Source organism: Nipponia nippon, unplaced genomic scaffold (assembly GCF_047370975.1).
Source record: "Nipponia nippon isolate SJK-2023a ecotype South Korea unplaced genomic scaffold, ASM4737097v1 scaffold_3, whole genome shotgun sequence".
Classification (NCBI taxonomy): Eukaryota; Metazoa; Chordata; class Aves; order Pelecaniformes; family Threskiornithidae; genus Nipponia; species Nipponia nippon.
In genome coordinates this window covers 45,061,442-45,076,470 of record NW_028262347.1, presented here as the reverse complement: position 1 = coordinate 45,076,470, position 15,029 = coordinate 45,061,442, and the positions used below count along the sequence as shown (strand labels likewise).

The window sequence follows — 15,029 nt, the reverse complement described above, 5'->3', positions numbered from 1 at the left end:
TACAGGAATCAGAAAACACATATTCTCCCTCTAGGAATGTGCATCATTTGGGATTAGGAGACAGTGAAAGAGAAGGCAGCATCACACCAGTAAACCAAAGCATGCCAATCTGCATTGCTGTACTATTTTGCTAAACTGAAAGATAAAACAGTGAAGAGAATGATTCAATATCTTGCTCATACATCCCAACAGGAAGGCTTAATCCAGTGCCTACAGGCTGGTAATTAAGAAAATGGTAAACTTTGCTGTAGTCTAAGAAAAAAAAAACCAGGAACCCACACTCATTCATTCACACAATTTCATCTGCAATTTTTCAACATTAACGGACATAAAAAGTTCTGGCAGTTTGGTATCAAAATCAGAGACAGCCATGCTTTTCAACCCTCATTACTTCAATTATTGTTATATAAACTTCCATCAAAAGACAATCAACCCATGTAGGAAGCTTCTCTTAACATAAGATACTTACTTTACCACAATATTTCCTAAAGTCTTCGCCTTCACTGGTTCCTTATTTTCATCCAGAATCATCACTGCAAAAAAGTAATATAGGAAGACAACTCCTGTCAAGTAGTGTATTTTTAGGTGGAGGACAGTGTCTTTCTTCATGGATATCAACTTATGTCACACTTCAGAATGGCGATACACCAAGCAATAAAAGGAATTAAGCAGTTCGGGAGTTCCAAACTGGATAATCTCATGACCTTATTAACATTCAGCCTTAAGTACAAAAAGTCTCAAATAATACTTGTGCTTTGGGAGCAGAAATAGCTCAAAGTAAAAAAGGGAAAACTATAGAACTGAAAATTAAAAGACAGCTTCATATTGGAAAATCTGAACTTCCAAATAGCAAAGGACCCTTCAGATACACGACAAATACAAGAAAAGTGTGCAGGTAACATGAGTAAGAAATAACAATTAAGATTACTGGAGGCTAACCCAGCTAATGTGAGAAATACTATTAGCAGTAAATAAGTGTGTCTGGTTTTCAAAGGCTCTCAGGAGACCCAGGAAGATGCTCCCCAGCTGACAAGGCTTATTCTAATCTAGCACAAAAGGGTAAAGTAACTCGTGAACAGCCACACAGCAGGGCAATGCTAGAGTACAGCGAAGAATCCAGACTCGCCAACAGAAGCCTTTTCCCTGGATGATGCTGGCCCATCAACTTCAGTGAAAGCATCGTGTCCTGGTACTGAGGTTTCTGAGGAAAAACACCTGAAATAGATTTCCCAGATGACTGCACGGAAGAGGCTACTACAACCACCCATTCCATCTGAAGGTGTGGGCATACAGAAGGAATGACAGGTATCAACTTGGCCTGTGATAAATGGAATTAAACAAAGTTAAATGACTAAACCATGGAAAAACAGGGAGGAAAGGCTTTGACAGACTGGGCTGACATGGATTTAAAAACATGCTTTCTGAAGCCTGTCCAAGCAAAGAAAGCAATGTTCAGCTGGATCTAAATTACTGCAAAAAATCTTACATTCTGTATTAAAAAGTTCCAGAGGAAATGGGGAAAAGAGGATGACAGACTTCTGACTAAAACCTTGCTAAGACTCTTATGAGTAATATACTATACTATCTGTCCAAAGAATGCCAACATCTGTAATTTACTACTTCTGGCTGAAGCCACTCCTTCAAAGAGGATGGTAATTTTTAAGTAACTGAAGAGCCTGCTGAAAGCAATGGCTCAGCTCATAGACACAGGCCAGTCCACAAGGCCAGTTTTACAAATCAGTGACTTCGAAGGAGTAACTGGGATAGAAAATCAAAAGGATGAATGGAAACATAGAAGACACTTACGAAAAACAGTAAGAATGGCATAAATAAAACCCATTTATAATCTGTAAACACATTTTTTTTCTTATATATTTTTAGATGGTGTAAGAACATGTGTAAGAACATAGTATCGTTAGATTTGGAGAATTTAGGCTCAGAACACACGATGAAAAAGACCGACTCACATGTAGCTTTTAAAGCTTTCTCTCCCATTTTTTTTCCAATTTTTATTACACTAAAGTAAAATCTAGTCAGTTTATTGTAACTATTTTCTCAAGATAGCAATTCCAGCATTTATTCTCCTCCTTGCAAGCAGTGTATTTCAATGTGCAAAAATCTGGGGAAGGAAGGTATTATACTGCTCACTCCTGAATTACTGAAGAACTGACTTAATTCTTCAAAATGTGGCACTTGCTTCAGTTTGAAAACAATGCAATGAAATTATCTGCAAAGGGTGCAAGCAGATCAAAGGGAAAGCACAATATAATGTCTGATTTAAGACAACAGAGCTAGAAATTCATATGGTATCTTGATTCACTTTTAAATGCAATTCGTGCCACTGCACTTTGATATCACAGCTAAATACTGCTTTTATTTTTTATATTCTAAAAATTCAGCAAAGATATCAGTTTATTTTAGCAATACTGTGACAGGGAAGAATTTGGCTGTTTAAAAAAAAAAAGTAGATTTTGTAACATTTTATTTATATCACAGCATAAATACAACATAACTTTAGCAATGTCCAAAACCATTAACAGTTGCATGTATAATCTAAAAATACAGAATCTAGCTTCTAAATAGCATAAGGATCTCTTCTAATTAATATAGTAACAGCAGCAAAACAACATCAAAACAGAAGTGGGTGACAGCAAGACAGCTGCCAGTACAGAGTAATTTCAAGATCCACTATTTTATGAATGGCTGCATTACAGGACATAATTGGCCTCAAACCAAAGACTGAAAGGAGTAAAGTTCTTTCATAAATCTTTAGTGAATTTTAGTGTTCATTTTATGTTTCCCTTTTAAGGCATGCTAAAGACATTTCCTTCACTCTATTTGAAGAAATTCTTTACTTACACTAGGACCAATATTCCAAAAAAATTGTAGGAAATTTTTATATTCTTGCTACTCATACTTTTTTCTAGGCCTGACTATCATCTGATAGCATATGTCATGCAATTACATTCTTCCACTCTTCCCTATTGTGCTGGTTTTGGCTGGGATAGAGTTCATTTTCTTCACAGTAGCTAGTACGGGGCTATATTTTGGATTTGTGCTGAAAACAGTGTTGATAATGCAGGGATGTTTCCATTATTGTTGAGCAGTGCTTACACAGAGTCAAGGCTTTTTCTGCTTCTTGCACCATCCCACCACTTCTCACACCTCTTCTTGTGCTGGGGGTGCACAAGAAGTTGGGAGGGGACACAGCTGGGACAGCTGACCCCAGCTGACTAAAGTGCTATTCCATAGCATATGACATCATGCTCAGCATATAAAGCTCGGGGAAGGAGGAGGAAGGGGGAGACATTCAGAGTTATGGTGTTTGTCTTCCCAAGTAGCTGTTATACGTGATGGAGCCCTGCTCTCCTGGAGATGGCTGAACACCTGCCTGCCGATGGGAAGTAGTGAATTAATTCCTTGTTTTGCTTTGCTTGCATGCACGGCTTTTGCTTTCACTATTGAACTGTCTTTATCTCAACCCACAAGTTTTCTCACTTTTAATCTTGTGATTCTCTCCCCGATCCCACCAGGGGGGAGTGAGCGAGCAGCTGGGTGGTGCTTAGCTGCCAGCTGGGGTTAAACCACGACACCTATTTATTATAACTCTGGACAAAATTCACAGCTTTGTTTTAACATTGTTTTTAAGCTATTGCTTGTCTTCATGACATAACTGTAAATGCCAAAACCCAGAGCTGCTGAAAATGTTTATTTTCTTTAATGTTCACTTCTGCTTGTATGTATTAGAAGAAAAAACAGCTTAGCTCTTTCTGCCCAATGATGTGAGAACTTTTCCTGAAAATGGTTTGATCTTTAATGTAATTATTTTTTGGACTTCAAGTAATTCTTGAAAACTGTGTTAAAATCAGGGTTCCCAGGTATAAAAATATTTTTGCATTCTTAATCCTGTGGCTGCACGAGGTGCGATAACCCTCTGCATGCAAAAGCCTTCCAGACAATGAGTGCTCATCCTTTTAATGTTGGTCCGTAGCCTACCATTTCTCCCAGCTGGAAATAAAAATGCTCCACAAGTACTGAAAGATAATATGCTTAACAACTCTCTCAAATATGATCCCATATACCTATACAAAAAGGCAGAAAACTGACTTTGATTTTCTTTAAAGAAGGATGAGATGAGTTCAAACAGAAGATTTATATCCTTGCCAAGCTGCTTGTTAGCTCACTATGATGTATTTGAGGAAGACACAGACCTCAGTAAGAATTTTCTTTGTGCACTTCAGAATGCTTCTCATATAAAACTGTAAAGCCAAAAGAAAATCTAATCAATCTAATCATTGTGTCTCTGAGACGTAATTATTCAATGTACATCTCCCAAACCAAAACTATTTAAGCCCTGAAAATTGAAAACACAGGTATAACAGAACCCTCAAAGTGCAAGTTATAGCAATTATTTGTCTAGTTATCATTTATTTCTTCTTTTGCTGATGGTTATTACTAACATTTTTCTTCCTGATTTGCCAATACAAATGTTACTGCTGCTCTCATTTAAAACAGTGCAACTGTAGATAAAGCCTTAAAGCACAGTATTTTTCTTCATATTTTTGTTATATCCAGGGTAGAAGTATGTGCTAGCCCTTTCGTATAATAAAGATAGGAGCAGTTGATCAATTTTCTTCAACATAACTCTGAATTTCTTATTCACAATCACATTCCACAACACACAAAAAAGCAGAGCTTCCTGTTACAGGAAGAAGGAAAATGTGTTAGTAAGAGTGTAATTTGCTTTCCCTATGAGGTAAGAAAATTAAAGAGCACTTAGGAATATAAGCAATATCCTTTTCTAGTAGCATGTTTAGCACAGTTTTACCATTGTAGCCTGGCACTGGTTTCCCTGCCTGTCCGGGTGGAGGTGTTGTAGAGTTCCCCAAACCAATACAGGAAGCAGTAATTGCAGAACCAGTTTCTGTTAAGAGAACGCAAACATTGTCAGTTAAGACTGTTCTTCATGTCATTAAGTATTTATTAGTTCTAAGTTTTGCTTCTAGTTCAGCACATGAAAATAATAAAATAACATAAAAATCCCTGACAAGCAATGGAAGATTTAGTATTCAGGAGCTTTTATGTATTATCTAATGAATGTAAGTTCATTACGAAAGCTTGTATTCTTCAAAAGGGAACTTTTTCCATTCCATAGAAGACAGTCAGAAATAAACACTTTCTGCATTACACCTATAGTTTATTCTGCTATGGGTAAGGTTATACCACGCCAGTAAGAAACTGCCTACAGCAAAGGCATGACAGAAATACTCTGTAGGGCAGATGTACTTCAAGGTTTATTTCACGGGTCAAAATCCTTGGTAAGAATGAATTCTGGAAAAAAAACATTAATCCATTCTTGGTTGATTATCTTATCCCTGTAAAGAAATATTAAAGTGTCTGTTGTTCTCTTTTGGAGGTACACATTCAGAGATTTGGAAGGTGAATAAATGCCAAATCTCCTCCATGACAATATTGGTCAGGAAGATGAGAAAAGAGGTCGTGCCTAACAAAATTTACTGTAAATAATGAAGTCAGGAACACCTCTTCTATAATCCTGAAGATCTCGCTAGTATTTCTTGGTGGGAACTATTTCAGATAATGAAAAGGCTCAAAAAGAAACAGAGTAGAAAAGTCAGACCTAAATTTTCACTGTTGCCAAAATAAGCTCAAAAGGAACAATCTAAGGACCGGGAATCAAGCTGTTGCAAGATGTGATCATAATCCAGATGTTTTCTCCTCCTCCACCTACAAACATTAAAGTTTTACTAACCACAGCATTTTGGAGTGTGTTTCTTTTGGGTGTGCAGGGAGGGCAAGGGAGATGTGAGAAGATAAATGTCTCTTGGTTTTTGAATCTTAGGAAGTTATTCATTCATTGAACTGCCAACAGACAAATTGAATGCTGGCACTGCCTGCCTTTGCTCCCTGCACGAAGCCCACGGAAGGCAGGTCTGGAATCCCCTCTGAAGTGCCAACATAAAATACTTTGTCAGAGCTTCCAAATGAGATGGATGAATATCCCTCATAATGCCTACGCCTTCCTAATTATCCCCATAGTTAGGCAGCTAGAAATTCCTCCCTCCTCACCTTCCCGTTTTTCATAAGAAAGCTCAATCTCACATAACGTTTTTATACTACAAGATTTGTTATTATAGAAGAGGAATAAAAACTATCAAGTCATATAACAGAGAGTCTAGGTTTGAAAAAAGACCAGTTGCTCTTCTCTCTTTCCCTCTAAGATAAAAATCTATAGGAATTACGTTTAAATGCTGCTGTAACTCTGAGCCACAGCAAACAAAGTGTAGGTGGTTGTAAATATTAGCAGGAACACAGTATGAGACTATTACTTTAAAAACATGGCTTTATCATTCTGGAGATGTCCCAAGTCTCAGGTCACTTGGCCTGGAATTCATAGTTCACGCCACCCTCAAGTATCAGCACAACAAAGCAGGTTTTTCTTCAGCTCTATATTTATATCTGATCAGTATGGTCAAAACTATTTTCAGTTCTCTTGCATTAGGAAATTACAGTTGGTTTTGCTGTGAATTTTCTCAGCTTCCATAGCATTCATCTGCCACTTCAGAAGTTGTTAAATGACTATTCAAGTGCTAAAAGGAGCAAGAACAAGAACAAAATTACAGAAACGTGTTGTGATTTTACGTTAGGTGTTAGTAAGCAGCTGAAAATTAGCATCAACATAGCATAGTTAAGCTAGGGCCTAATTCCAGCTGCAGGACACAGAGTGAGAAGTATCAACCCTCAATGCTAATAAAGACAGGCTAAAAAGTTTGCTTAGTTGTTTCCCATCTTCCCCTGGTCCTTCTTCTACATAATGCACTTTCCCTGCACAATCGCGGATCCTGATCTTTTCTTCCAACAAGTAGAACACCCAAGCTAAAATTACAGTGGTGACACAACATCAAAATGATCTAACACACCCCATCTGTGATCACACTGAAAGTTGCAAGAAGAAAAACTCACAATTTGTTCAACAGTTTGGGAGCTTCATTTTCTGCACAGTCTCTATACCGAAGACTTTTTTTTCCTCTTTTCCTTGGAACAGAATGAAAAATGGTATTTTTCTTAGAGAACAGTGAATTGGAAAAGACAGTGGAAGGGACAGTTTCTCTTTTGACTGTGTTAGGAGGAAAAGAAGTGGTAGCACGGAGTATATCTTGCTTTACATATTGCATGGCAAGAGCTAAAAACCATACTGTAACAGACCAGGTGATAAAGGTATTCTCCTGTCACCAAAACATAGTACTTACGTTTGCTACTGAGAGGCAGGGAACACAGCATCACTGTTAACCTGATGTACGAGTAAGATTTGCATGAAGCAGGAATTGACAAACATTTCTGATCAAGAGCTCAAAATCAAAAAGCCCTGAGGGGAGAGGGAGAATCCAAAATTTCTGAAAACTAGTTCAGATTTGCTTGACTCTCTGATAAACTGATAATGAAAACAATATAAACTAGAAAGGAAACTTCATCATACTAATTTGTCTGTATTTGTCCCTGCTTTTTGGACAACAGTGAATAAGACTGAATGAAAGCCCACTTACTCTAAACAAGAATCACAAGTTCTAAAACTTTGTGAATAGGTCTTCATAATTGCTGCTATTTCTTCTATTGCCTTCTCAATTACCAGTGGATATATAATTTTCCTATTTACCCAGTGCTCTAATCTCTAAGCCGTACATTCAGTTCCCATGAGTCAATAAGACTTTTCATATACATGAAAAAAATATGGTTAATATCTGGTGCTTGGACCAGATATTAATTCAGAGAGGGAATCCCAAAAGCATCTGCTCTTTGTGTTATGTTAACAGTTCCTGAATGCTAAAGATTCCCTTACAATGTAGAAGCACAAAGGAGTACTATCAAAGGATAGCATGAATCTTCATGCTGTACATTTCTTGGGAAATCAATGCGTATCTTCCAAACAGGATGCTGGATTGAAATATCAATTTCCCAAACCTATCAGAAAACAGCAACCCCTTTCTAGGACAGCATTTTTTATCACAGAAAAAACAGTCTGACTTGGAAGTGGAATTCAATTCAAAATCCTGCTGAAAAGAAATCATCACTGTTCAGACGAATACAGAAAAATAAGTACTGACGAGAAATTTTCCTTACCAATTATGTATAATACAAGTACTGTGTGGCCCTTTTATATATTTCCAATAAGTAAAGTTGCTTAAGAATCTTTGGTTTCAATTAAGGTTGGTTTCTTTACAACTCAAATCAGGACCTATATACAGGTTACAAGACACAGGTCTGAAAGTTAAAACAGCAACACTTTGAAGAAGGATAATGCTTGTCAAATGGACACTGTATTCCACCCACCCCTTACATCACGTTTCTGAATGTACAAACAGACATATCTTACATGACACTCACTTGTTTAAAGCTGCAGATTCCCCAAAATTAATGCACAGTGTCTAGACAGATTCCCAACACCAAAGTCTTTAGGAACTTGCATATTTTTAACGTAAGGAACAGAACAGTAGATCTGTCTTCCAGTCAGTCCCTTCTGCAAACGTTTCGGCGCTAACCTTCCACTCACTATGCTAGCAAGTTAGCTTGCCCTCCGGCTGTGGAAGGCTTTTCAGGGACAACTGGATCATAAAACTAATTTCCTTTTTGCATAACACCTTATAATGTGACAATGAAACAACGATTTAGAAGAGCAATGTTTTACACTGGAAGAGCAATGTTTCACAACTAGTCTGGTAACTACATTCAACATCTGCTCTGAGTTACAATGGAATGAATATATATACCTCTGAGAATAATGAAAAGCACTTCACTGAGACTTGGAAGAAAGAGTTACTGAGAGATTGTCTTAAAATCATAGCTGTTAAAATTTCCCAAGTCCCTCCTTACGTTTTTACTTTCAGGATAAGGGCTGATGTAAAGAAATAGCCCTCAAAATTCAAAGCTGTGACCTTCTTTGTTTTGTCCCACTCTACATGTAAGTGAAAGATATTATTTTAAAGATATTTCAATATTATTGAGCTATATTGGACAGTTAATGAATAGTCCAATACAGGCATTCTTGTTGCATTTGTGTCTCTGAAAGCAATTCTTGAGATGCCAGAGAAGATGCTGCTGATGCAGAAGCAAAAAGTGCACTCTTACGAGTAGCAAGGGGAGTCTGTAAGGCTACACCTGACTTTATTCACCAGAAAGCTTCCACCTGCCTGTGTGCCTGACTCGCAGAAGCTGTGCTCTGCCAAACGATGCAGAGCAACAGCTAGTAAGTTCTGTGCTCAAAATTGTCTTGCTCATTCACATTCAACAGTCAAGTTCAATCAAAATAAACAGTTTTGAAATAACTCAAGACTTTAAAGATGAAAAATGCCCTGTACCACTTACATTCCTGATACATTATAATTTCTCGACCGTGTCTCATGTTCCTCAACATAATAGACTGTCACACTGCTGAAAGATTGTATTTTCTGGTAGGAAGCACTTAGGGAAAATAGACTGCATTTTGACATCAATATTTGAGTTTGGGCTGCACTACATGAGTAATATGAGGCTGTCTGCTTTGAATTTTTTAGGATGCAATGGATAGATACTGGAAGCATTGTCACGAATGGGCAACCACTGATCTGCAATACGCTACATATTTATGACATAGAGGCAAGAGGTAAACGTACAACCACTCTGTGAGTTGATTAAGTAGACTGACTGTAGTCATGGGGTGGAGCATGACAGGTGTGCTTGACCCCTTGACCAGACTGGCGGTGGTTTGGTGCAGGCTCCAGAAGAGGTAAAGGCCTGAGCTGTAGCTGGGCAGTGAACTCCTCTCGTATCAATCTGTTCTCTGAAAACCCACAAAGGAATAGTGTGACACAGTGACCATCAATATCATATATACCTTTCCCATTGCATGTAATTTGACTACAAGCCAACCACTTTATTCCATAAAATATGAAAGCCTAAGTGAGCCGCCTTTGAGCTCTCCCTGCTAGGCAGCGTGGATTCATGGCGGTGATCTCCCCTTGAGCTGGGACACCTCTCAAGGTTGCTCCTCAAGGCAGAGAGACCTTTTACCAGCAGCAGATCTTTGGTAAGCGACCGATATTGTGCATAACCTTGTAGTATGGCAACTTTCATTTTGTCTTGGTAACTTTGACTGCATGGTGAATTGGTGCTAATGAAGTATTACATAAACTTTGCACATACAATCCCTTAGACATAAACAGTTATCCAAGTCCAAGACTAAGATTTGGCCTAACCACACCTAAGCTCCATCAGGAGTTTAGAAAGCAAGGGGGTCTACTCTGAACCTTGTGACTCAATGGGAGGGTCCTCCTTACCCTTTTGCATCCACCATCTCTCCGTGAATCATTTTAACTCGAGTGTAATTCAGTTTTCCTTTGTATGATTCTTCCATGCAGTAATTAATAGAATGAACCTTGCCATCAAACTTTGTTAAGTCACACTTTTACAACATCATATTAAAACCACTGTTGCTTATACCTTTGTTGGTGATTCCTTAAGCATTCTAAACCACCCATTTGTGACAAATTGGCATAGTCAGCAGGATCCTAAATCAGGATTCGCGACAAGCATGCAAAAGAAGTGGGAAGTTGTTATATAGCAGGAGAAAAAAGAAGAAAAAGGAGCAACTGCCATACACTAACGCATTAATGAATGCAATAAATATAATACACTAAATTCTCACTGTGGCAGTGCTGTTTTGAGCCATTCTCCTGGCAAAGCTGTCATTTTGGTTGAGGGGAATTAAAAGAATTACTACAGCAGAAGATAGCACCGATAAAATGGAGAGGAGGGTCTATGGAAGGGAAAAAGCTTAGGCAGCAACTGATAACAAACCCATCCACATAGCAACAATGCAGCTCTGAAGAGACTCCTTGCACATGCTCCCTCTGCACAGTAGTTATTTTAATTATGCCAGAAAGGGTGGAATGAAGAATTAAACAAAGTAACAGCAACATTCTTTCTAGTATGGCAGCAACTACAGGGCATCCAGGGACAGAAAGCCACAGTACCAGATGAATTATAGCACTCAAAATCTGCATCTCAGCATACCATGCTGCTTCCTCATAATAAAATCAAATCTAACACATCACAGAAATAATATGTACTGGGAGGGGCCTGAAGATTCAGGGGCCAGATCATCAAATATTCATGCAGATCTCATTTCCTTCAGCATATGACTGTGCAGAGCAAAAAAGTCAGTTTCCCAGACAGTTCTTCATTACTAAAACCCAAGCAAGTTTCTAAGTCTCTGACTGCAATAGTAGTAGGTGGCCACCGTCACAGCTTGTGATTTAGCACTGTTAACTCTGACAAATTCTCTCTAGATAGCCATGCTACAGGATGGTAGCCCAAGCACCACTTTAGTCTTACTGGTCTTGGAAGATAATTTCAGATAATTGTTTTAGCCTCCGTACAGTACAGCTCAGCCATGCCTCCAGCAAGGACTCAAAAACATTCACTGTATAATTTTGCCATGAAGTTTTCTTCATCTCTTCCCTGGAAGAGATCCACATTTTCTGCTCAGCTCCAGGCTGCTGCATGAGACATGATGAAGTACTAATGTGTAGAAAGACCAAGTACACCTGGCTAGTGCTGGGTATTTAACTACAAACAGTCTGATGCTAATTATCAATCAACACGAAAACAAGATGACACCTGGAAACTATTACCCCAGAGCACTAAAGAGGAGAACAGGTTGGATAATCCCAATGCAGTGTGATGTGTGATGCTGGGCTCTCAGCTGGCAGACTGCCACAGAAGTCCACAGTACAGCTGCACCCACATTGTTAGCGTCTGTTGAAATGCCATGATTTTTACTGCCTTCTAAGGGTAAAGGCTAGTGAAAAATACTTTTCAGATCTAGGATAATTATATCATGAACTTCCCCATCCATTTTACTAATTTTCTCTTCATTTTGCTTAAGCCTGTCACCAAATGAAGTGAAATTTAATGACAGAGCTTACATTTACTGAAATTCTCATCTTCCAATATATTTAGCAGGGTACTGCAACAAATTATAACAGAAAAGTGAAAGGAGCCACAAGGAGACAACAGTAACTGAAGAATGTGGAGAACTGTAAATTCTTAAGGATTCCCTGATACAGTTTTACCAACTGTCAGAAAGCAAGTGTGAAATTAAATCCAATTCACACATTATGCACAATTAGGTTAGATTAAAGACAATCTGTCATCCTAAACTGTGCAAGGCTTTGCTGGCTACTAGTGAAACTTCAAAAACTCTTTCATGCATCATTTGGTATTTCATTTCACCCCTTATTTCTGAGGACTATGACAGATGCAGCAGAAAAATTCTTGAACAGTGATGGTAATTATCATTTACTTTTACTCCATCTGACTGCACTAACTTATTTCTCTTGTGAATTAAGCACATGCAGCATCAACGCAATAAATACCAGGTGCATACAGAATGCCAAAATATGGTAAGTAAGTAGCAGGGGTCTATTTTAGCAAAAGCCACAAGAAGTATCAAATTTTAGGTGAGGCATGCAAGTTGAGTGATTTGTAATCAAGATTTTCATACTTTTCTTACCAGGAGTTTTTCAAGTCCTTACAAACTTAAGTAAAGCTAGGGTAAAGAATATGCAATAAACCAACTGGAAAGAATTTCAGTTAAGACTTTCTTGCTTGAATGTTATTTAGAGAGACTATCACATCTAAAGCTTGACCTTGTCCATCAGGCTGCTTACAATTTAGATTACATTCATTTGGCAGAAGATCAGAAGAATTTGTTACCTTGAGGTGGGATGGCTGCAAAACATGTTTGTTCATCCTGCTACTACTCTACAAAACAGAGTATAAAACCTCTACAAGTTAACTGTAAGCCTCACAGAAAAACAACAGTGGTTTTCACCTGTTCTTCACATCCAAGTGAAATGAAATTTGACCCTTCTCACTTGGTTAAATTGCATACAGAGCCTTAAAAAACTTCTATTTAACTGCTTAACTTTCTCTACCTAGAAATTGTAATGTAGAAACTTCACTCAGAAAACACAGAAAAGTGATATAAATAGGAAATGAACTAATTCATTTTTTTAAAGGGTGACTAAGGAAACCAGAAAGATCCGTATTAAACAGACTCTCCAGTACAGATGTATTTGTACAACAAGACCAGTGTGTTGCATAAAAAATTTGCTTTTTTTCTGGTTATGACTACTTGCTGTTCAGTATTCTCTTCCACTTGAAGTTCTCCTTTTTCTATATATTCTTTATTGTACGGTAGCAACAAGGGTGTTCAATCAACAATAGGGCCATACACTACAGACACCACAGAAAGTGGTTACTGTCTGAAAGACAGCACAGACAATAGCTAAAAGGGACAATGATGTGACAGCCATATTCATTTTCATTATCCATTATATGAAGAAGGATGCTTTTGTAATTAAAATGCACAACTGGACACTGCACAGTTGACTTGAGCTAATTTAAATGCACATCAGTGAAGATAACTGTAAAAAAAAGTGTGGTCTTATTATCCTTCTACACCTCGGCTGTACATTCCCATCTTCCTTTTTCCCTTTTTTAAAAAAAAAAATATTATTCTTTCTTTCAGCCAGGTTAGTTTTTGCCTAAATCAATGCTCTGATTCTGCTTGCCATGTGGCCACACGCGTGGTAGGACTGGCCTAAGAGCGGGGGTACAAAGGCAGTGCCAGAGATGAAGAAGGGATGCTCCACTCCCTCTTTCACTGGCGGTTTGCACTTACGTAAGCTTAGACCGTTCACAAATCACACACCCGGTTACACACCGCCACTGCTGAGCTATTTCTCTCAGTATGTTTCATTTAAAACAGGAATAGTATCACAAGTATTTCCTCCCCCACAATCAATTTGTCCATTTAGTGTAATTCATAGTTTAGGATATCACTTTACATTTTAAACGTCACATGCAATGCAGGTACACATTTAAGTGCTTTCATCAGCCAGGCCATTTTCCTGAAACAGAGCTTCAGCAACAAATAGCTTTCCAAAAGCTCATCTATGTTGTTACTCTATTGGTTTAACTTTATATCAGATCCTAACCTGCAGTGGTATCAATGAATGCCTCCCACCTCAGCTGGGACACTATTTCCAATCTTTGAAAGGAAATACTGTATTATATTTAGTGTTGCACTAATTAAAGTATATTCATTTTTAAATAAATGGGCAAGTATTCCCATATTATTATGCATATATACAGCACAAAGAATGACAGTTTCAAGCTTGTTTGCACAACCTAGAAATTATGATGTTAGTATTAACCTGACTGTGGAGACATATTAATACATGTACAACAGCTGTGTACAGCTAGTCAGAAGCAGTGTTTCCCTCATTTCTTGCAAATGTACAGAAGCACAGGAAAAAAAAAAAAAAAAAGCTAAAGGTATTTGAAAATCTGAAGCCTGCTTCTCAAAATAAAATCCATTTTGTTTATAAAGTAATATATTTTCTGAAAGTGCCTGAGTTTCCATGCTTATTCGTAGAATTTAAAGTCAGAAGAGAAACCAGCAATTCTTTTAGTGTTTTCTAAATGCTTCAAAGCACTTGTAGTCATAATGCATCTATTACCACGAATACATATTACACTTGTGAAGGCCAAATACCTCTTGTATAACAGTTCTATTGCTATACTCAATCCACCCATTTAAAAACAAAATCAACCCCCAAAACCATTAAAATTCCTCTAAGGCTCCCTTTCACCATGCTATCCAAACACAGAACCTACTTACAAACTGTGCTGTTCGTGGTATCATACATATACACAAGGCTTCTGAAGATTTCAAAAAACACATCCAAATAAAATCTCCAGAATAAATATACAAAATGTAACTGTAAAGAAGCTCTAATTAGCTTAGTTAAAGGTTCATGGGCCATGACAAATATTAAAACCAAAGAAGGAAATAAGTTCAGTTATCACAAACTGGCAAGCTAGTCATAAAGCACCAGAAGTGTATACATTCATTTTCTAAGTATACCAGGCTCTTTTGCCTCCAAATGGTAATTTCTAATTGACGAGTT

At 37.8% G+C, this 15,029-nt stretch overlaps 1 protein-coding gene across 2 annotated transcripts in view; it reads right to left on the bottom strand.

Moving 5' to 3' along the window:
• The window catches only part of ACSS3 (acyl-CoA synthetase short chain family member 3), a 92,465-nt gene that overhangs the window by 17,785 nt on the left and 59,651 nt on the right, over nucleotides 1-15,029 (bottom strand). The window contains exons 10-11 of one of the 2 annotated variants that reach the window (XM_087765582.1): nucleotides 4,829-4,924; nucleotides 470-533 (exon numbers count right to left, since the gene is read on the bottom strand). In XM_087765582.1, coding sequence (XP_087621708.1) covers nucleotides 470-533; nucleotides 4,829-4,924 — 160 coding nt within the window. The remainder of the gene's footprint in view (nucleotides 1-469; nucleotides 534-4,828; nucleotides 4,925-15,029) is intronic. The other variant, XM_087765583.1, reaches the window with a different exon arrangement.